Source organism: Symphodus melops (genome assembly GCF_947650265.1).
Source record: "Symphodus melops genome assembly, chromosome: 1".
NCBI lineage: Eukaryota > Metazoa > Chordata > Actinopteri > Labriformes > Labridae > Symphodus > Symphodus melops.
In genome coordinates this window covers 37,575,371-37,598,680 of record NC_136691.1, presented here as the reverse complement: position 1 = coordinate 37,598,680, position 23,310 = coordinate 37,575,371, and the positions used below count along the sequence as shown (strand labels likewise).

The 23,310-nt window shown below is 39.4% G+C and overlaps 3 protein-coding genes across 4 annotated transcripts; 2 read left to right on the top strand and 1 right to left on the bottom strand.

Moving 5' to 3' along the window:
- The first annotated feature begins 1,480 nt into the window (after positions 1 to 1,480).
- On the top strand, positions 1,481 to 5,799 carry LOC306831352 (calcium release-activated calcium channel protein 1-like). 2 transcript variants are annotated; one of them, XM_079355409.1, is made up of 2 exons: positions 1,481 to 1,601; positions 3,421 to 5,799. In XM_079355409.1, exon 2 carries the CDS (start codon positions 3,427 to 3,429, stop codon positions 3,967 to 3,969), a length of 543 nt encoding a protein of 180 aa, XP_079211535.1. In that variant the 5' UTR covers positions 1,481 to 1,601; positions 3,421 to 3,426; the 3' UTR covers positions 3,970 to 5,799. The 2 variants fall into 2 exon arrangements, with proteins under 2 accessions (XP_079211535.1, XP_079211534.1); XM_079355408.1 differs by lacking the exon at positions 1,481 to 1,601 and adding an exon at positions 1,608 to 1,942.
- A 2,030-nt stretch (positions 5,800 to 7,829) lies between these two features.
- Positions 7,830 to 18,028, top strand: LOC306832968 (histone-lysine N-methyltransferase SETD1B-A-like). Its single transcript, XM_079357990.1, has 18 exons — positions 7,830 to 7,906; positions 8,138 to 8,290; positions 8,426 to 8,530; positions 9,414 to 9,684; positions 9,779 to 9,891; positions 10,281 to 11,291; positions 11,405 to 12,088; positions 12,220 to 12,336; positions 12,434 to 12,512; positions 12,602 to 12,792; positions 12,863 to 12,998; positions 13,088 to 13,468; positions 14,090 to 15,125; positions 15,519 to 15,750; positions 15,835 to 15,960; positions 16,712 to 16,831; positions 17,053 to 17,190; positions 17,292 to 18,028. The coding sequence occupies exons 2-18, from the start codon at positions 8,144 to 8,146 to the stop codon at positions 17,463 to 17,465; spliced, it is 5,061 nt and encodes a 1,686-aa protein (XP_079214116.1). The 5' UTR covers positions 7,830 to 7,906; positions 8,138 to 8,143; the 3' UTR covers positions 17,466 to 18,028.
- Positions 18,029 to 18,116: 88 nt separating this feature from the next.
- Positions 18,117 to 22,902, bottom strand: LOC306832237 (4-hydroxyphenylpyruvate dioxygenase-like; the record flags this gene model as incomplete). Its single annotated transcript, XM_079356744.1, has 15 exons — positions 18,117 to 18,447; positions 18,595 to 18,711; positions 19,174 to 19,296; positions 19,385 to 19,456; positions 19,543 to 19,705; positions 20,139 to 20,216; positions 20,323 to 20,426; positions 20,522 to 20,611; positions 20,699 to 20,781; positions 21,223 to 21,265; positions 21,535 to 21,639; positions 21,929 to 21,991; positions 22,187 to 22,213; positions 22,312 to 22,328; positions 22,839 to 22,902. The coding sequence occupies 15 exons, from the start codon at positions 22,900 to 22,902 to the stop codon at positions 18,337 to 18,339; spliced, it is 1,260 nt and encodes a 419-aa protein (XP_079212870.1). The 3' UTR covers positions 18,117 to 18,336.
- Between the last annotated feature and the right edge of the window lie 408 nt (positions 22,903 to 23,310).

Below are 23,310 nucleotides of genomic sequence, written 5' to 3'. Positions count from 1 at the left end.
ATGTGATACCATGTTGTGCTTAATAACGAATAGAAATAGAATAAGATATGACATCAGAAGCATGTAAACCGCAAAGCTATGAGCCTTGACTCTAAATATACCCTGATTTAAACAACCGTGAGAAATGTACTGAAGTTGAATATCTGATTAGAATAAAAACACTAAAAAACATCTATTCATGAATATTTATGTGTTGTATGAAACAGTATTAAGATATGTTATGTAGGACATTTTTTTGCCTTTTAGACTTCTGGGATATATTGCATTATGAAGCAATACATTGAATCCACACTCAGGACAACTCAGATATCCTCATGATGGGCCCTTATCAAACCAAAAATCCAGTAACCACATTATTAAAATAAACAGGACTGTCTTAGTTGTAGTTTTAGTGACAAATTGTTTCTGACAATCTGTATTTCCTTATGACACTTCTGTTCTAAATGTGGGACACTGAAAAGTCTTTGTCAAAAGTCTTTATTTTATTGAAATACTTGTTATTTTAGCCTTATTTTGCACGTTAACTGTTTTTTTTGTACCATTACAGTATACCAAGACAAATTCCTCGTAAATTTACATGACAATAAAAAATGATTCTGATTCTGAAAAAGGCCTAAAATCACCTTAATTTAAATAATAAAACCTCTCAAGGCTGTCACATTTAAATCTAAAATGTTCAATCCCATGTTTTGTGATTTTACAACCTACAATGTTATAGGTTAAGACTATAATAGTTTTGATACATTCAGTAGAAAGACAATAAAACATTATCATATCTGATATGCAATGAAAGCAGAATGTAATGAATAATTTATGAATGTATTTATTAAAAGAATTTCAATGTTAAAATATTTTCTGTACTGGACAAAATGAATTCCTCGCCAACTAACACCAATACTATTTTGTTGATTAATTGATATGCTCAACACGTCTTTAAAAGGTTTTTTATTATTAATATTATTTTGCAGAGAAACATGCATCATAACCAATTGAATGTATCTTTAGAGATTGCTCACATGCTTCTTAAAAATATGTCATTCAGCATGGAAAACCCCCTAAAACCACCAATTAGTCAACAAATGGGGGGGAGGTAGCTCCACTAAACAGGAAACGCATACAATCACAACAGCCATCTTTGAACGCAGAAAACTGTTTCACATCAGTCATATCATACGGTCCCACTTTTAGAAGCATGTTACCTAAAGCAGGACAATTGACATTTGCTGACAACAACAAGTTTCTTTACAACCTATTATAATGTGTTTTTGATGAACAAGCACATCATTAAAAGATCCCAATAAAAAGCAGGGTTGTTTTATTTATAAGAAATGTACATATTCTTAATATGAACTTTGTGTAAACAGTAGGCTATGCCACTGACATTTGGGTGGACGGTTTGAATGTATCACTCATGAATTGTATCACTCGTTGGATTTTGATCACATGATATCACAACCTCTCTAACCCTTAGTTTTACTGACTTTTATTGATTGGAGGAAGCCTTGGCTGTCCCCCATTTGGCTAATTCACCCTGCTTGTAGTCCTCTGCTGCCGCCAGGAGGCGACATGCTGCAGCAGTCGAAGACAGCGTTGGATTGTGGGTATGTGTTGTTTCCTGACAGACTCTGACAGCCAGTCAGCTGCTGCAGAAAACTTTTGACAGTTCTCCTTCGTGTTTTGTAAATGTCGTACCGCTTCCGAAACACATTTCCTGTTAAGTTTTTTTTTTACATCTCCAGTCTAATTCAGCGGCCTCTAACTTGTGAATCTATTCGGTTTATAACTTATTAGAAATTTAAAACTGTCGTGACTTGGATCAACTTTTGGGATGAGTTTAAACGAGCACTCCATGCAGGCTTTGTCGTGGAGGAAACTCTACTTAAGTCGAGCTAAACTGAAAGCTACCAGCCGGACTTCAGCTCTGTTGTCTGGGTTTGCGATGGTAAGTCAAAGTTTTGACCCTCGTACTTCTTCTCAAAGTGATCTCAGTGTTTTTTTACATGGTCGTAAACTAAGCACAGGCCGTGCTTATAGTATGTGACGCAGATATGAGTTTACAAGAGCTGGATTGATCTTGACCCTTTTCTAGGCGGCAGGCCTAATGACAGTCTTTGTGCACACTTTAAACACCGTTAATAACTATTCCAGTAACCTGGACGACAGGCTGACCGACTGGAAGGTTAAAGGTCAAGAAAGCCAAAGAAGCGCTAATCTGCATTATAGTCGTTTTGACTGAACATAATTCATACCTGTGCAACAGAGCCTCAACAAAGCGTTTTAAATGTGTGTAAACGTTAGGGATTGCCCACACACCTTTTTATAATCCCGGTTTTATCGTCCGTCAGAACAAGTAGACAGAGCACTGCCAAAGCATTAGGTTAATTGTATTTCCTTTTTTAGTTCCTTTTCATAGAGACTATTATGTAAATAGCCAATATAGACGGTCATACTGCAAAATGTTGCCAATATTTGTGAGCATAAAACAGAAAAAGCCTACTTATTTTATAAAACTTTGATTTACAGATGCAGAGTATCAACTATGACTCAATTCTTTTGACTTAAAAGAGTTTAAAAGCAAACAAATCTGAATGAATTATCAATAGATATATATTGGTGTATCTGTAAGAAAAGAATGCCGTTACAGGATAAATATCTCATTATAATTGTTATACAATATTCAATGGCTTCTTTATGACACATTTCTGTAAAACCAAAATGAACAAAATGCTTGGAGTTGTCTTCTTCATCGTTAAAGTCCTAACAGTAGGCATATTGACCCTAAAAGTTATAACCAACACGTGATGCTCAAGCTCATCTGAAGGGATACTTCAATTCTAAACGTAAGAGTCAAAGAGTTCAATTCCAATGTTTTACAAATAAAGAGCTTTTTAGTTTTGCATGTAATGTTATGGGATAACACATTTCCATGCAATGGTACAGCACAAAAAAACTAAAAACATTGCACAGGACCAGACCATGTATGAGTAGCACACCTCGTTCACAACACGCGGGCCTATTATATGCAGGGGTTACTTCAGTATCAAAAGTGTCAGTACAAGGTCAATCATTTATGAGTGTAGTTGACTTCTGTTTTTAATTTGAATGTAGAAACATCCACAGTAATACAGATGAAATCCATATTCATTTTCTGACTTACTAATACTTACTTACTTAAAAGGGTTTCACATACTTTCATCACAGGTGTTAAAGGGTTTGCGCTTTCAGTATTATATGCAGAATGCCAGTTTACTGAAGTTAGTGTTTCAGTGTTAACTAAATTCTAACAAACACAAAGAACCACTTAGGGTGCATGCGACAAAATGATTCCTATAAGATGTGAAGCAATCATAAACTGCTTGAATAAATACACTTTGAGCTATAAGTAGCAATAAGAGACATTTTATTGGTCTTATTTTCCAGGTTGCCATGGTGGAGGTGCAGTTGGAGCGGGATTTTACGTATCCCCCCGGGCTGCTGATAGCCTTCAGCGCCTGCACCACTGTTCTTGTTGCGGTTCACCTCTTCGCCCTCATGATCAGCACCTGCATCCTTCCCAATCTGGAGGCGGTCAGCAACGTTCACAACCTCAACTCTGTCAATGAGTCTCCCCATGAGCGCATGCATCACCACATAGAGCTGGCCTGGGCCTTCTCCACGGTCATCGGCACCCTCCTCTTTCTCACCGAGGTCATGCTCCTGTGCTGGGTCAAGTTCTTGCCCCTCAAAAACAACACGGAAGAAAATAACGGCACCATAAGCTCTGGTCAGGCTGCAGCCATTGCCTCCACCTGCATCATGGTGCCGTTTGGGATCGTTTTCATCGTGTTTGCCGTTCACTTTTACCGCACGCTCGTCAGTCACAAAACGGACCGTCAGATCCGAGAGCTGGAGCAAGTCATCCGGCTGCAGAACCAGCTTGATCACCGGACCGAGAACGACGATCTGAAGTCTAACGTCCATTTCCCTTGAAAAGAGCCACTGAGAATATAACTGCAGCTGACATTTAGCAAGAGTTTTCTCTGGAAATCTCTTTTTACTGTAAAGCTTTATGTTTTATGTCTGTGAACTGTGCTTATTCTTTTCTGAATTTGCAAGCATCACAGTTTGTTACAGTTTTCAAACCAATATTTGGAAGGTGCATGTTTAGGAAGTAGTTCTACTGTGCCTTTTTCTTGAAGATATATCTTTGGCTCTCAGGCACTTGTATTTTACTGGTTTTAATGATGGCAACAGTATCAATGAGTTAAGTAGCAGCATGCTACTTCACACCAAAGACCAGAGCTGGTTTAGCTAAAGTCTCTGTGAAGTAAAATATTTTCAGACTCTCAAGGATGAAGTTATTTTTTTGTTGATGGAGGTTAACTATTGAACTCAGCCTGACTGCATCCCCATGTTGAAACATGCATGTGTCTCTAGTTGTTACATGTACCTGGCTTAAAATTATCAATCCATTATTCAATTATCTTGCTTTGATATCATTAGAAAAGCTATGCATGCTATAAACCCAAAATGTGTTATTGCACTGAATCGATTCTGTTCGGGACTTTACTTTGCTGTTACCAGTTGGTTTTGGTCTATCTGATGTTTACTTTCAATTTCCCTCACTTCGACTTCCAGTCCTGTAAAAACTCAACATATTTTCCTTTGTTTTCTGTTGTCCTCCATTTGTTTTTCTATAGTAAGGGAGAATCAGTTGTAAAGGTTGTTTTTTTTGGACTCGTGTTGTGTTTCTTACTTCAGACGACTCATCTTCTCATGAAATCAATCTTTGGTAAAAATAAATAAATCTGTGCTGGATTTTCCATTGTTTTTGCAAGTCTACTATCAAATTCACTCACATACTGAAACACTCATACTTTGTACTTTTTTGTAGATTACGAGTCACGGCATGTGGACGTGTTGTTTAGTTTACTCATTTCGAAGCCCAAAGATGTTTGAAGTATGAAGTTTGTGGTTGGCTCTTTTTGTCCTGTGGTACATTGCTGAGTTTGTTTGCATGTGTTTGACCATTTGCTTTGCTCTGAGAAACAATCTTTCCATAGGTACAAACATGTCACAGTGTTATGACAGCATATTCTTACATTGCCTATACCCTCAATACGCTCTTTAAATACTGCATGTTGTTTGTCACTACATGTCAGAATGTAGACATTCTCTTCATATTAATCAGGTCATTAAACACAGTATATCCATCCTAAACTGTATTTAAATTAAGGAGATGCTGTGGTCATTATTGCAATATTATTTGTGTTTGTATTACCGTCCCCATACATATATCTCATACTGTGTCATTGTTCTGATACAGACTCCACACCGTGTATTCAGATTGTACCCGAACAATGGTTATATCTTTGACAAGCCATAAATGTAACAGATTTTTTTTAGGAAAATTATTTTTACTGTTGCTCCAAAGTGCTGTTTTATCTTTTTCTGAAGCTATAATATTTTTAAATAATACGAATAAATTAGAATCAGCTTTGTTCTCATCATCTGCTCACACTCTGAGACTCTTGTTATGGGAACTGCCACTTGAACCGTTCAGCACCAATAAGTGCATAAAAGGGGTCATGTTTCTTTGTTTCACCTTTGCTGTGTATTTATTTAATCCAGTGTTTTGTTACTGTGTATAGAGAAGTATCACTGTTTGTGTTCATACACATGCTACATAGTACATTTTGTGTAGTAAGTTGTGTGTGTGTGTGTGTGTGTGTGTGTGTGTTGTAAACAGTCCACAGAGCTGTGGGTTTGTCACCACAATGTTTTTAGTTTCTTCTTTTGAGAATAAAGCACATTTGAGGATTTTTGTGTGGTTCATTTTCGTCGTTTCGAGGGAAACAAACAAAACAAATAAGGAAGCATTTCTGTCTTGTGTTAAACTATGAGGTTAAATGGAAAACCACACAGGAAATATGTCCAAACATGCAATGTCAGGTTCGCCTACTGTAAGAGCAACGGGCGACCAAACAAAGTGTGACTCATTCACGTGAAATTCTCTTGAGTAACATCTTTTGTCAAACTAAGAAGTTTACATTTGTAAGAGAGCATGGTTAGCCTCTGTGAATGGGGCCCAGAGGATTGTGTTTAGCTTCAGTGTTCCTGCATCATTACATCATTCTGTCCTCATAAAAACATTTTCTCCATCAGGACTCTTCCTGAGGTCTGAAGATGTTAAACATAGTACGAGTGTCATATAATGGAAAGATTGCAAATTCAAAATAAAGTAAAAGTCAATATGGAAGCTCACCTGAGTCAGATATTGAAGCTCAATATGTATTATGTCTCCTTTTTGTTGACCAAATACTCAGACTAATGACAATTACAATATACAATTGGAGCTGGTTAAAGGCAATTTAAACCTGCCTATCCTTGCTGAACCAAAACACAGAAGAAACATATGTCAATGAAGATATTGTTAATGCTGTTGGACACAGATCTGTACGATGCTAATCACGTGTACGGTAAAATTCAACAGGGGGGATAATACTTATCGTGATAAGATTTAAGCCTGCAATGGAAACTAGAACTTTAACACACAACCTGGAGCCTGACTACTAAACTCAGCCACTCCTCTATTAATCACATAAGATATATATTCCTGGATGTTAATTATTTTTGCCCACCAATTCCGGTTCTCTGATGTTTGATTGAAGGAAACGATATAAATACCACCTAAAAAAGCAGGCTAATTCTGGCTGCTGTTACGTGTTTGTTCCTCCTGATCCTTTCTCAGCCATGTTTACTTTTTTCTAGGATTGATGAGGAAGGAAGCTTCAGTTGTATATTGGTCCTGGCACTTTATCTACTGAAGAGATCACCCAGAGATAAACAGAAACTGAGGCTGCTTTAGTTAGTACACATGCATGATGGAGGTGGTGATACGAAACACTCATACCTCATAAGCTCCTCCAGGACATTCTCTCATTCTCTACAGAATTATAAAAAGAATACAACAAACGAAACATCAATATTTTGTTGTACTATGATATATTTTTCATCATTTTGCTAAAATGTTCATTTAAATTTCATAACTTCAAAAAATGTAAAACACTTGATGTTCATGATTTATTTTGTTCATATTATGTCCTATTGTTTTCCTTATAAAATAAGATCATCCTTTATTGTCCCCAGTTGAGAAATTCAATTGAAGTGTTGAAGCAGTACAAAGAAAAGAGGAAGACTCTGAATGTGAGTGCAAACAATTTTAGAATAGATAAAAATACAATAAAAGTACGATGTATTTACAAATACAGATTTTTTTTTAATATAAAATACACAGTCCAAATATACTAAATATAAACGTCATTTTCATTTGAATATTCAGATACTGCACGATAAGTTAGGCATTTGGTTTATATTTCAGCTATGTTATTTTATGATGTCTTTACTTACATTTTATAAACTCTAAAACATTAAGTAAGGGAATTTTATTTCACTTCCATTTAAAATGATTAAAACTTTATTTGAACATATTCAATTAATAGTAATATTCAGTTATACAGTTAAGTGTTCCCATTTGATAGGCTATTAGAGTTAGCCTGTAATCAGAGAGTAACCGTGTCATGGATAGGCTACAAATAAAAGGCCTAGGCTATGGAGTACCACATACTATGCCTACTACATGTTTTCTCTTATTCTTTTGTTGCTATAGTACATTTACAACATATAGCCTAACAAGGTGCATGCACTCTTCTGCTGAGGCAGAAAAGTCACACCTGTTAAGTCTACCTGTAAACTTACCTCCCGCTCACATTCTGTGTTCTTCCGCCTTTTTCGGATCTATCTCAGAAATCTTTTTGCAGGCGGATGGATACAATCTCTAACAAGGGCGAAGCAACTGCGAAGAGACCGAAAATAACAACAGCTTTGTCACAATGTTGCTCCATCAGTGGCTACAACTTCGGTACAGGTGGGGAAGATTGAACTATTGAAGTACTTTTACTTTGAGTTTTTTTTTTGCACGTATTGTATTTTACAGCCTTTCACCTTTAGAAAAGGATAAGGTTACAGGTGCTGCTCTCCATCACCTGTCGGGGCGTGTTAACCTTCAGTGGAGGACTGATGTCAGCTCGCTCACAGCTCGAGTCTCTCCGTGCGTTACAAATGACAACTTACGGTGTTTATGTTGCTGTATTTTCAGGATTTGATGAATGTAATGGAAATCGACAAACAAACTTCTGAAAAAGAGACACAGCCTCAGCACTGGACAAGCTGCAAGTTGATTATTGATCCCGCATTGACAAAAGGACTGTACAAAGTGTACCGTTATGATGGACAATATTATAACATACCAGTGAGCACTTTTTAATATCTGTTCATTGTCTGTGCTGCATGGAAAATTATCGGTTGAAATATATCCCAGCTCTTATATTGCCTTGAAACACGGCACGTTTTTCATCACAATAATGGTCGTTGTTTACCTGAACAGGTGGAGGACTTAGGGCTGTTTCCTGTGGTTACAGTCAGAGATCCCCGGATCTGCCGCCTGTGGAGCAAATTCATCAAGACTGACCTTTCAGTTCCTAAATTTAAGGTAATGCAGCTGGATGAAGAATCCCAAACTTTTTCTCAATATCTTTTTTTGTTACCAGTAATAGCCTACATTAAAAGAAAAAAAAGTTAAAGTAAACAAATCAGAAGAATGATCACTGTCAGATTAATAACTAATTCATCCATCTAGATGGTAAACAACTGAGCTATAGGGCTGCTTCTGATGACAATTTTAAAAAAGTGTAGTTTGATTTACTTTTAATTTTACTGATATATTGAGTGCTTTAGAATTTCAGCAAGCTGATAAATGTTCATCAAAATGGTCAATTATTATCACATTACAGGAACACTTTTCAAATGCTTGCTTGTTCTCCAAGTTCAGGATAATGCAATAATTTAAACAGCATTTACCCAGGTTATCAAAAAATAGACAGTCGTGACAAACTGCTTATGAATACCATCCTATTAATGAAAATCTTCTGTGATGGGAAAATACATTTATAAAGGCATCATAAGGCTTTATTGTGTCTTGTTGATTTGTTTAATTTATGACAAGTAGGCTCCCATGTGGTTGGTAAAGGGTCAACAACAAGCATGTAATATATTTGGATGTGTCAATACAACAGTATTTACTTCTGATTTGAGGTGAGCACGAATTCTGAAGTTGCATAAAACAAAAAATCTGAAGTTAAATAAGAGTAATTCCAATTCCTTATGACATTAGGCTATCTGAGTTGCAGTGGCCCTCCAAGTAGGTGCCGCAGATTCAAATCTGACCAGGGGCTCCTTTCCCTCAAGTCATTCTCCACTGTCGCCCTGATTTCTGATTATAGCCACTATCCCTTCTCTTAATATATGCAATAAAAGCCCCCCAAAAGAAACCTTTAATAAAAAGAGATAATAGTTGTTTCCTCATTTATTTTCAGGTTGATGGGTGGTATATCGGCCCTGTTCCTCCCAAAGAAGTGACATTTTCCAGGTTGAATGACAATGTAAAGGAGGCGTTCTTGACTAATATGTGTAAAAAACATGGGAACGTTGAAGAAGTGCAAATATTTTACAGTCCGAAGAACAACAAGCACATAGGGCTCGCAAAGGTCGTCTTCGACACAGTGAAGGCTGCTAAAGAAGCTGTCCAGCACCTGCATCAGACATCAGTGATGGGAAATATTATTCATGTGGAAATTGATCCCAAAGGTAACATTAATTTTAAGAATATTTTGCATTGAATTAACTCAGTATACACTAAGTGTAATTCTGTGATTGAATTGAAACGTGTATCGTTCCTCAGGAGAAAACAGGGCTCGATACCTCCAGCTCCTCTTACATGGCCTTTATACTCCGTGGACGTTGCCAGTGGGCAGCAGTGAGGGAGCTCTTCAAAGCTTAATCGACAGCTTACTGGTAAACATTTACTGCTGGGTATAATTACTGGTTTGAACATTCAAAGAAAAAATTAATTTAGTGTCTTTAAATGGTTTAATGGTTTGTTTGGCATAATATTTACAAGCTGTTAACTTTTTAAGTACAGTTGTATTTTGTATATTTCTATTGTTAAAAGAGAACGGAAAACCTTCTTTAGTGGCAGATGTAGAATTATTTACCTTGGATTTCCCAAAAGATGTAATTAGATCAACAAGAATTTGGACTTCGTCCTTTGTTAGGTTGGACAGATAAGTAATAATATCATCTGCAAAAAGTAATCTGCAAAAATAATATGATCAAATGTGTGTGTTTTCATGGCCTGTATTCCTGTCGTGTTGCCTTGTTCTCTATATTCTGCATCCATCCAGGGGAGCACAGCCACACACAGACAGGCGAGTATCTCCAGCCCCACCAGCATCGCCACCCCCCTGTCTTTGGACACGGCTTACTCGAGTATTTGGCAGGACACACCATGCAGCTTTGGGCTCACACCGCGTTCTCAGGGAACCCCCCGCACTCCATGCTTCTCTGCTACACCTCTCTCCCAGGACTCCTGCTACTCCAGTCTTCAGGCGACTCCAGTCCTCATGGGGGAGCCCTTTACATACAGTGTTCACAAACCGTCAATAAGACGAGAGCTCTGCCATGGTAAACCTGGAAGGTATCACAGGGGATCCAGCGAAGTCTCAGATGCCAACTTCATTTTAAAGCATTGGCAACCACAGCCAACACACACACCAAAAATGACTCCGATACAAACCGGCAGGCAGCAGCTCACACTCTGGGGTCAAAATGAAAAATCGTCTTCTCTGGATGATACAGAGCCTTCCTTTGACGAGTCCAGAGGTGTGCTCAGCGCTACACCCAAGTCTTTGCATTTGAACCACAAGTCTTTCAGCATCATGAGCATTAAATTAGCAGCTAACCAGCAGACAGCAAATAATGAAAGGACTTGCATAACAAACTTGTCTCCATCTGATGCTGACTTTTCCCCAGTCAGCCCCTATACTGAGGTTGAGAGTTTGGACTCTCGCATCGAAAGTTTACTTATAAACAGCCAGAATACAAATTCTTTATACTTTAATAGAAAGACAGATTTAGACAGTGAGGACAGCCCAGCGTCGCCCTGCTTAGCAAGGGCCTCCCCTGAGTCTCCTTGTATATCCTACAAAACAGGCCATCAGCACTTCTGCAACAATACAGGTGATATCAGTTCAGCTTGGCTTGAAAATGAAGACGATGAAACTGCTGAAGCTGTTTCATTTCTCACAAGGAACTTGCAATCTCCCAATCCTTCTGATTTCACACATTTTGAAAGGATGGCTCAAATAAACTATGAAAAGGATGCAGAAAGGTTTCAGACCTCATCATGTCCACAGGTAATTCCCTAAGCTCGCTATATTCATCATGATGAAAATAAAAGTATTGTGTTTGATGTTATTTATGTGAAAGTGTTTTCAAAGCTTTAAATCTGATTTGTTGTCTTATTTAGGAGCCTTGTGCAGAAAATGAAGACGAAGGACCATGTGGTGCTTTGACCCCCGCACCTGAGATCCTCTCTCTTCCTCTGTCTCCACCTTTCTCTTCTCTTAACAGCACCACTCCTCTTCTTGCTCCTCCTGCCATTAGACCTTCCCATCCACCAGTCCTCCCTTTCCCCTTCCCTATCCCTCCCTTTCCTCCCCCTCCCCCACCTCGCCTGCCAAATGGTACCATCCCCATCCCACCTCCAGGCTGGATTCCACCTCCAGGACATCACCCCCACATCCCCATTCCTCCTCCTTCAATCCCCCCTCCACTACCGTTTCTAAGACCTCCTCCACCTTTAATGCTGCTTCCTTCTATTCCCCCTCCTGCGCCAACTTTCCCCTTACCCATTCAACATATTGGCGGTTTGGATAAGGCAACTGCTTCAAGGCCTGACAGCACACCTTTCCCGTTGCCTCGACCTCCCTGGTCGGCTCCCCCTTTTCCCAGGTTTAACCCCTTTGTGCCACCCCCAGGCTTCCCATTAATGCAGGAAAATCCTCACAAGGTCACAATAGAAAAAGTTGTAGAAATATTTTTGGATGAACTGAAGTCGATCATGAAGAAGGACATTACGCGTAGAATTATTGAAGGTGTCGCTTTCAAGGTGTTTGAGGACTGGTGGGATTGTCAAGAGGAGAAAACAAAGGTTGGTTCCTTACATCCTTAATTTTCACTGTGGTCAACAAAGTCAAATAAAGGAGTCATTTGTGTTTGCTTAATGTTAATGCACTTTTGTAAGCAAAAGTTTCTTAATTTTTATGTTGTTTTACTTCTAAGACACTAGCTTCTCCTTTGAAAAATGGATCACTGAGTGGGGAAAAGACGGCCAAAATAATCACATCACAGAATCACATCAGGGGAGAGGGCAGAAAACCTCCACTGCCATCCTTCAAGGTAGTCTCTCTGCTTACTGTAACATAAAGTATACTCATCCTTGATCTCTGAGTTATGCATAGCATGATGTAATGTAAAATGATATCTTGTTGGGCAGGTAAAAAGGAAAAAAGAAGATCATCCAGTTTCATCAGCAAAGACAGAAAATGTTTTGTGTCCTAATCATGAAAGTTCGGGTGAGTATAATAACACAGGAAGCGTTCATTTACCGTTCACTTTCTTTGTAGCCTGTTGCTTTATCTGCGCTCTCTCCATGTGGTTATAGAAGTGCAGCAGGGGGTGGACACATGTAGACCTGCGTCTGAGAGAGCCAAACGCAGACATGCAAGACCACATGAGCTGGACAGTGAAGATGATGATGCTGGAGATGAGGGGAACGGAGAAGAAAACACACAAGAAAAAGAAATAACATCAAACAAAGTTGACGTTGTGGCGCCAGTGCATGATCAGAGCATGGTAAAGAAGTTTGCCTTTATGTTGAAATTCTGAAATTCTTGAAGAGTAAATAAACTGGTGTTGCTATTAGTCCAACAGAGAGGATCATGATGCAAGTGATGACAGAAATCCATCGGAGGAAGATGATGAGTTTGCACAAAAGCACACAGAGGACGAAGATGCTGTCATCTGTCAAATGAGCGATGGAGAACAGCGTTTAGGCAGTGGTATGTTTAAAGGTCATACAGTTGCAACACTGCACATTTGTGTATGATCACACACCCTTAAGTATGCCTTTGTGTCTTTTCTTGTTCAGAGAGCAGCTTGTCAGTGGAAAGTGAGTACTCATCAGGCTCCACTGACTCGTTCACCTCAGAGAGCTTCGAGGACTCGTCAGACTCAGACCTCAGTCCTGACGAAGATTCGGAGGACAGTGATGACGACAGGAGCAGTGATTGTATCATCATATCAGATGAAGAGTCAATGGAGCTTGAACCACCCGTCACACCCTCTGCCCCGTTGACACCCGGTGCTCAGCTGGAGCTGGAGCTGCAGGACTGGTCAACTCCATCTGAAACTGAGGGGAACGAGTTCACATCCTCTCAGCAAGAATTAAGTGTTTTAGATGCCATGATGGAGCTCCACGACGGCAATCCCCAGCACGTTCTTCATCCCCTGTCGCCTGTTGGACTCCCAGGTTGTCTGTCTTGCATGTTTATAGAGCAGTAAAACAGAAATATTACATGCCTTAGGAAAGTAAAAACATATTTTAAAGGGGACATATTATGGGGGGGGTCTCATTGTATTTAAAGAGACACACATACCAAACCGAGTGTTCTGAGCGCTGGTTTCTACAGGGTCAAAAACCTTGTCTGGTGCTTGAGTCATGTTCTAGTTTGACCAAAGCACAGCACAGATGTTTCATTAAGACCACAGGGGACTGATTGGAAAAAGGGGATAATTTGTCCTCTAACTAGGGATTCTCAAGTATTTATATGACCTTCAAAACTATCCTCAAATCGTCATCATGGCTATTGACAAGATGCCGCAGAAAACTGACTTTATTGCCCTTTTCTGCATCAGACATTAACAATGAGTGACGTGATTGACTGTTAAAAGACAGCAGGGTTATTTTTTGTCGGAAACTCAGCTTATGCATGACAAGGACAGGTTAAGCTAAGAGATAAGACATAAAGTTTGGTGCTCAGGGGTCGCCAGAATTGACGTAAACTTCTCTCTGTAGCTTTAAGATAGCAGTAGATTATAACATTGTGTAATGTTTTGTTACTTGTATTTTTTTTGTGATTTATCTCTGCAGCAGCAGAGCCACACCTCGATGTAGAAATGGAGAGCCCTGAATGGACGGTGGAGCCACTTGAGAGCTTAGAAACCCTGAGGCCTTTCACTCCTTCAGGCTACTTATTGGACAGTGACCCTGACCTTCTGATAGGAAGTAAGCCAACATCTCCATCTGTGGAGGAGGTGGAACGACCCAACACACCAGGCAGGGGGATAGTGGAAGTACTGGAAAGGGAGGAGTCTGCAGAAGAAGTCCTCTCTCTCTCTCCAACAAGCGCTGAGTTTGTTCTTGCTCCCTCTGATCACCTGCCATCATACTCAACATATCATGAAAGGCCTACAACTCCTGGTAGAGAGGACAGAAGATGGACTCTCTACAGCTCAGTTAGAGCTCCAGCAACACCGGACAGACAGACAACCATGTCTCCTGTGCCATCCAATTCATACATCACAGCCCCAAAGACTCCAGGACGGGACATTGTCCTACATCCAAGAGCTATAGTCCACAGAAGGAAAACTCAAACAACCACCTCACAGACGCTGTTACGCGAGTCCCTCAAAGGCTCCTCTCCCTTCAGCCCATCTGAGTCCTCATCTGACTCTGCTGATGGGAGGCCCATGTGGATCAGGTCAGGTGTGAGGATGAAGCCTCTGCAGGGACTCGAAAACATGCCTGGACTTCTAGATGTGGAGAACAAGACAGATACAGATAAATGTTCACTGAGAAAAAAACATCTGAAGAGGCTGAAGTGGAGAATATATAAAAGACAGAAATACATTAAAAGGATGACGGGTTCTCCTCATTCGTTTTATTGTCATCCTCACAAGCGTTCACTCCGTGAGGAGAGGAGGATAATTCATGGTGTTTGGAAGGAGGGTCTGGATGAGGAAGATGCAGGACTGCTGGAGTGCACATACAAAAGGTTACAGGAGGAGGATAATGGCTTTGGGTGGCTGAATGACACCCTATGGATATCTCACCCTCATATCCTTTTTCAATTGCATATTAAATTAAATTTGCAGCATCAAGTAGGACTCGTGCAGGTGGAGGAATTGTAAATAATACAAGCAGGCCATTGAAGTGAGCAGTAAAGAGTTTAAAGCAGAACAACCTCACTCTGCGATGACATCTTCCTCCTATTTCCCAGACTGCAACCTGGTGTGGTCTCACAACAGCCCACTTGGCATTTGCTTTGATTATTTACGATTGGTTAGAGCAGGAAAAAAGTTGGCATTAAGTCAGAGTTCACAGATTTGATCATTTGCATTCACACATGCACCCCAACTGGACAATGTTGGATATTTGTGTGAAGTGTGAAAGCTTCTTAAGTTACTGGAAATATATAAATAACCAAGAAATGTGTTGCAGATGAATCAAAAGTTCTGCTTTTCAAGCATTTAACTCATGAATAACACATTCAGACCATCAAATGACCTTATTTGATTAGTAATTTGAGTAGTACAGTGCTGTGTAATGTATATACTGTATTTGACATCCTTAACTGCTACTCAATGACCAAAGTTGTGCCTGAGACAAGTGACGAACACAAACCCTGGCTTCCCCACCACAGGACGGGCTCTGCTCGCAGCGAAGGATTCTACAGAATCAGCAAGACAGATAAATTAAAATATCTCAACCACACAAAGCTGACCACTGAGCTTCCATCTAGGAGTACTCAGGTATTAAAGAAGGGAAGGTCTGATGATCCAGTGTCCAGATGGTATCATCCAGTCAGTGCATAATGTCAGTGTGTACGTCTGCAGGGACTGTGCATCCCAGCCCAGCAGCTGACATCCGTGCGAGCTGGATCAGATTTCAGGTCAGAACAGCGACGTCTGCTGTCCTCGTTCAGCTGTGACAGTGACCTGGTCAAGTTCAACCAGCTAAAGGTAAGTCAGGTTAAACTCAAAAGCAGGAGCCGCGGTGTCCTAGCGGTTAGTTTGTGCAGTCAATGAACAGAGGCTGTTGTCCTCAAAGCAGGAGCCTGGGTCAGAATCCTTTTCCACACCTCAGTGTTTGTATTGTCATAGATACATGACAACGTACAATGAAAAAAATAATGAATTTAGTTGTTAGCTTGAGCTAGAATGATGCATTCTGATACTTATCTTGTATTTATCTGACAAGAACAAAACAATGGATCAATGCAGACTTTGCCAGTGGTAGTTTAGGTCTATTGATAATAAAATAAATGATATCTTATCAGAGTTTTTTTCGCAACGTAACAAAACACCTTATGGATAATTATAAAGATGTGACGAAGTATTGTCTTGTAGCAGCAATCCTCAGTACTAAAAGAGATTACTAACTATTGAAATGTAAAGTGGGGTAAGACAGCGCCAAAGTGTCTTTGTGTTGTTTGGGATGGATGGACATTTGGGTACTGAGTACTACAGTATATGAATAAGTGAATATTACATGTGTAAAAGCGCTTTGAGTGGTCAGAACACTATAGAAGCACCATTTAAAGTCAGTTTATCTTTCACAGTTCTATATTACATGGCATGTATCCGTATGTTAAACAAAAGTAATGTGACAGGAGCTTACTATCGTGTAAGTACTTAGAGCTGTTCAAACCTTTCTTTACAAACAGCACATGTCTTATTTGGTCACGTTACTCCTCATATCTCTTTAAATCAGTTTCGAAAGAAGAGAATTCGTTTCAGCCGGAGTCACATCCATGAGTGGGGCTTGTTCGCGATGGAGCCCATATCAGCAGATGAAATGGTGATTGAGTATGTGGGCCAAATCGTCAGACAGGTAAGACAAACTGTAACTTAGAAAAAGGCTTTATAAGAGTTTACAACACACCAACCTGCTAAAATAAACCACATGGGCTTTAAATCAAGCTGCTTTTTCAAAAGGACTTCATCTAAATTGGCTCAGCATTACTCTTGGGTCTTCTGGTTGTATCAGGTACTTTCCTGCATTGTGAGGTAAGCTCCAGTGATAATGATCACTCTCTGATTCTTTTCGTTCAGGTCATAGCTGACATGAGGGAGCAGAGGTACGAGGAGGAGGGCATTGGGAGCAGCTATTTGTTCCGGGTTGATCAGGACACCATAATTGATGCTACTAAATGTGGGAATTTGGCCAGATTTATCAACCACAGCTGCAATGTATGTAAAGGAAATACAGAAAGTATTAGACAAGATCAGTATTTGGTTAGAATTATCCTCATAGCTTGACATTTATGTTTGATTTTTTTTCTGTCTTGCAGCCCAACTGTTATGCAAAGATCATCACTGTGAACTCTCAGAAAAAGATAGTGATTTACTCCCGGCAGCAGATCAGGGTCGACGAAGAGATCACGTACGACTACAAGTTTCCCATAGAGGACAAAAAGATTCCTTGTTTATGTGGAGCAGATGGCTGCCGTGGCTCCTTGAACTAATGAAGTGTCCTGATTACGTCAAGAGCCAAGGTTGCCTGAGGTAGTGCACGATGTAAACACAGACACTGAAGCTGTTTGAAAGCATCCCTTTATAATCTGTGAAAGATATGCAGTCATTAAGTGTCTGGAGTCCAAACAGGAGCTGATGGAAGCAGAGGAGGGGTGCTGCTACTCAGTGATGAAGAGTTTTATCATGGGACCACACACCTGGAACTTTATCAGTGGAGGTTTGACATGAACTTCAATGTGCCACCTACAACCACTGTGAAAAACAACATCCTCAGTTTCTGGTTAAACATTTCAAAACACCACATTTATTTTCACATTACAGCTTACGTAAACATGGCAACACTGTCTCAACATCAATATTGTTGTCTTAGCCTATGGGAGGGAGGGACATCATGAGGAACCCTCGGTAAGGATTCATTTTATGTTTTGTTCAAATGATAGCAAAACATGTCTTTCATTTACGAGAGCTTGAATTGGGATGTTGCTTGAATCAAGCTTTTATTGATAATATGGATTTTCTGTTCAACATTTTTGACAAAGTTTGGCTTTACGAGCGTTAAATTTGTGGCATACTCTGTTTGAAGAACTTTGAAAATGGTGTTTAATGAGAAACAAGAGAGATGATAATGAAGTCATGTTCAATCCATATTTATCTTTTTGTTACATTGTAAAAAAAAAAAAAAAAAAAAAAAGAATAAATGAATAACAGCTTTGATAAACATGCTGTGTGCATTTCAATGTATTTTGTATCCAACAACATAAGAGCAATGATAAAGCATGACATTTGTATAATACTGATTAAAAGATGAATTAGTCCACTATCAGACTATTCATAGTACATTGATTGCTGGTGTAAAACTGATCAAATGTTCCTCGTAATTCCATTTGGTGTCAGGACAGTCAGGTTTCCTCTCGCATGCTGGTCTGCTTCGATGGCTTGAAAAAGAGACTTGAAGTTTCCTGCTCCAAAGCCCTGTCAAGAAAGGATGTATTTAAGTTACTTTCTTTTGCAACAAACTGAATTCTATTCAGATCACTTGTGTTGTTATTTTAAGACATCAAATCATGCACGGTCTGTTCCCTCTTGCTTAAGTTGTCATCCGTGCAGTGGCGCCCTCACCTGGTGGTTGTGTCTCTGAATGACTTCCAGGAACACAGTGGGCCGATCCTGAACCGGTTTGGTGAAGATCTGAAGTAAATAGCCATTATCGTCGAAGTCCACTAAGATCTTTAACTCCTGGAAACGAGTCAGATCATATCTGTTCTTGAAAGGTGCTATAAAAACAATCTCTATTTACTCACATTAGAGCTAATGTCTGTTGTAAATAACAAATAAAACAAACTTTACATTAAGGTACATTTCACCCTTAACAAGATGCGTGTTACAATGCATGTTATTTTATTACCAAGTATGGGTAGAACAGAAGCAGAATAAGAAACTGTTTAATGCTTTTCAATAACTAAAGAAAAGCCTGCATGCTATTGATGTGCTTCAATAAGCAGCTAGTTAATGGTTTGTATAATAAAACCAAGATAAAGCAATATTGCAATTTAGCATTAACTATATATTTGTGAAATACTACAATAATTCCATGAACCAAAAATCACGATGGATCCAACTGTTAAAGTAAACATTGAAACACAAGGTTCCCACTGCATCATCTCGCCAAATCAGTCAAAGTATGATCTTTGTTCTCACCTGCAAAACATCCAGATCCTCTGACACTCTGACCTTGGAGTTTTTCAGGTTCTCCCTCAGCTGGTCGTAGTAAGTGTCTGGTACACACATGAACTCCATCCCTCGCTCCTTCAGGTTACGGATCTGTAAATCAGGGATTCACCAGAGCATCATCAGGGTTGCTTTTGGGATAAATCTACGCATTAAGCTAAAGACTGTTTTGTAAACTCACTGCAGTGATGATGTCCGATGTGTTCATGGCGATATGCTGCACTCCTGGACCTCCATAGTACTCCACATACTCCTGGTAAAGAAAATGTAGGAAACAGCTGCCTATTAGTTAATCGTTACTGTGGGAGTAATTGTTTCTTGTTGAAGTGTGTGATCTACCTGGATCTGAGACTTTCTCTTCCCCATGGCAGGCTCGTTGATGGGCATCTTCACTGTCTCCTCATAGTTGGCTACAACAATGGAGCGAAGGGCACTGAACTCTGTCTGAAGCTGCTTGTCGTCCACTGACCAGAAGCGGTGGAAGAGGAGGTTTCTTTGATACCTAAAGGTAATGTAAATGAATTTTAAACATTGCAGCAATAATAAAACATATTCATCATTCAGACTATTTTAGTGATGATGCATTTCAATGTGAACAAAAATGATTGACGCTTTGAGTTATGAGCCAGATCCATGACGCTCTTCACTAAATGCTGCAGCCTTTGTTACTCCCCTCTTTCGAGGATAAACCAATGAGCTCCCTCATTTAGAGAGCTGCCTTTCCCTCCGCCTTTCATGGCCAAAAACTAGATCCAGATGTAGAGAACTGCTGGAGACCCACTTTAAAAAACGCAAAGTCATTGTGATCGCATGCCAGTAAAGCAGAGTTATGCAGGAATTGGATACCCTCCTGCCTCCCATCACACCATCACATGACAACACAATGAAACACGACACAGAGAGGTGTAGAAATCAGGTATGTTCATGTAAATTACCATTCAACCACTGGAACCATCTCATCGTCTGGCTGGTTTCCTACAACATGGTCAATGAAGTCCAGCTTTCCACTTGGTCTGCATGAAAACATGGACACATGCAAACAATGAACTACTGCATTTGTTGAACTACTTTGTTCTTTTATTTGTCTTATAGAAAACATAATAACTGATTCACACTCACAGTTTGGATAAGAGAGGGTCCTTGAACAAAGGGGGGTGGAATCCCGGCAGAAACAAGCCCGTGTAACCTGTCCTCTCCACAAATGTGTGTGTGGTGTCCCCGTACTGCAGTAAACAAAAATGAAAAAAAGTTTGCCATTTTCATGATGTGTTAAATCGAAAAAGAGACCATAACATTCACACTGACTAGTGTCTCTTACAGTCTGAAGCACAGCCAGCCTGACTTTCCCGAGCTTGTCCTCCAGCGTGTACGGCTCCTTTATAATAACTGCACCTCGCTCTCGGGCTTTCTAGGGAAGAGATTGAATGAAAAGTACATCATGTACTTGAAAATATGAATCCAATAGCATAAAAACCACCCTAAAATGAATAATTACCTGCACAAGGAAGTCACAGTCCTGCACTGTAAATGCAATATCCTTCACTCCATCCCCATGCTTGACTAAATGATCTCCCATCTCTGAGAAAAGATCAGAACATGTTCTTGAGCTGCACAAAATCCACCACTCTTGATAAAGGAATGCATTAAATGAATATTATACAACTTGACTGTTGCTAAATCCACACCACTGAAACTGTCGTCTTTGTGATATTCTGTTGTCTTCTGCACAGTAGAGAGTTTTTTTGGAGTTTATTTAATGAAATTAATCAGAATACATGTGATGTGTCACTTGATTATATAAGGTTGATTTTTGTCCATTACATACAAGTATAATGAATGGCCTGCTTACCATTAATGTGCAATGATAAAATAGAGATTTGATTTGTTATATTTTTTTGTGTGTGAATGTTGCATTGTTAGTTTATTTAATATTGTGGGTAAAACTCAGTTTACACTTTTACTTTGATCTTGTTTATATTATGATGACATGAAGAGCAAAGCTCCTGGTCACTTTAGTACCTTTGTTTCCAGGGTTGAGGGCGGAGGAGAACACATAAATGATCTGTGAACCACAACAGAAAACACAGGATTTGGTTTCTTAGATTGTTTCCACTTAATAAGATCACTTTAAAAGCTGTTATTTATTATCCCTTTTACTACAGAGAATGATACATTATGACATTAGATTTCATTTTCAAGTGTGAACACTGAAACCTGCTTCAAACCTCTTTGACACTTTTGTTTTGTTGCACTGAAAATAATCTTCAGTTGCGTGTTTGTGTTCTCACAGTCGAATGTGTGTTTTACTTCCAGTTTCTTTTTATTTTTTACCTTTCCTTGTCGGACTGCATGGGACACCACATCTCGATGGCCTGTCTCCAGACCCTGGTACGCCAGAGGCTCAAATCCCAGCTTGTTACAGTAATATGAAGCAGCCTGAAAAAGAGGATTTATTGAACAGTAAGTCATGTTATATTATGGAGTATACATGAACATGGTAATATATGCCTTGTACATTCTCATAGCGCCACCTCCAGGTGTTTTGTGGGGACTTAGTCAGTTAGTGTTGAGTGAAATTGGTGTAAAGTGGTCTGTGGTTATTCACACTGTGTCCCCTCCACCCCTCAGGAGAACCAATAGCCTTCTGTGTCTGACATCTCCCCCTCCATCTGTGAGGACAGTCGAATAAAAAGTGTTTTTTGACACAAAGAAAGAGGTATCTTACCTGCTTTGCATTTCCAACCCAAAACGTTAAGTGGTCGAAGCAAAGGAACCTGCCCTGCTCATGCTAAAGACAGGAAGAAATGATAGCATAGTCACTGATGGTAGTTACACTTTTCATACTTTTATTGTAATAAATAACACAAAATTAAGCATAATTAACCACCAATAATCAAACAAACCCAAAGGAAAAACATTCTCTAAGGTTGTCTGCATAATTATTAAATGTTTCCTTTTTTTGTTCAAGTAATATGTTACCTACCTTTTCTCCCTTATCTATGTATGTTGTCTAAAGTGAAGAAAAACATAAAGAAAAGAAAGTCAGCCAATTACCAATGTAAATGACAAGTGCTATGCATTAAAAACAATGTTAACAGGGTCACTCACCATTTTGCTCCGGTTGCCTGTCAGGATGAAATGTACAATGAAGTTCAGAATTTAAAAGCTGAAAATGACACTGAGTCCACACCCACCAGTGAGGGGGGAGAAGTTGTTGGAGGAGAAGGAGGAGGAGGAGGAGGAGGAGGAGGAGGAATAGGAGTAAGGAGGAGGGGAAGTATTGATGCTTGTTGAATTTTTGCTGTTACACAATGATTACTCGGGGAAAACATGTCAACATACCACTGCTCAGATTAGACCTCAACACTTCATGCTTTTCAGTTTGACTGTACATAAAATGTTACTGCCAAGAAACTAGGGATAACTTATTTTGCACACTAAAAATCACTAAAAGTTATTTTTACAGCTTTTTTCTTTCTTAATTCATAAAAAATAATCACGATCAAATATGAACTCATCCAAAGTGTTATTTGCAATGATTAGAGAAAAGCTGGTTCTCCTCAAAGGTTAGATTTACAGCTGCACTTTCTAGAACAAGTCCATATGTTAGTGTTTAGTGGCGAGAGGAGGCTCACTTTGCTGGACTCTGATTGGCTTACTGGACTTGAGCTGCGTGAACCAAAAATGCCCCCATCCCATCACTCCTTATTGACAGATATTGTTCCATTCATCTGAATTATTTCAATTAAATATAGGAGGAAAGGATGCAACGCTTGTGTGGTGTATCTTCTTATAATGTGATACATCAAAAGAAGGTTGAAGCTCTGTTTTTTGACTGTGTGGACATATATGTATGTAGGTTGGATTAATGGGTTTCAGCTGGTTAACAGTGTGCAGCTGAAAGACTTTGCTCGGCGCACACCGATACAAAAAATAATGTGAGTGGTTTGAAGGACAGAAGAAATGTGGAAAACGTACGGAACTGAACTATAATATTTCATTTGCGATACATTTTTTCCAAGACATCAAAGTATATTGCAACAAAAGAAGACAGTCAAAAACAGACTAGATTTTATACAGGGGGATAATTGTCGATGTAATTTAATA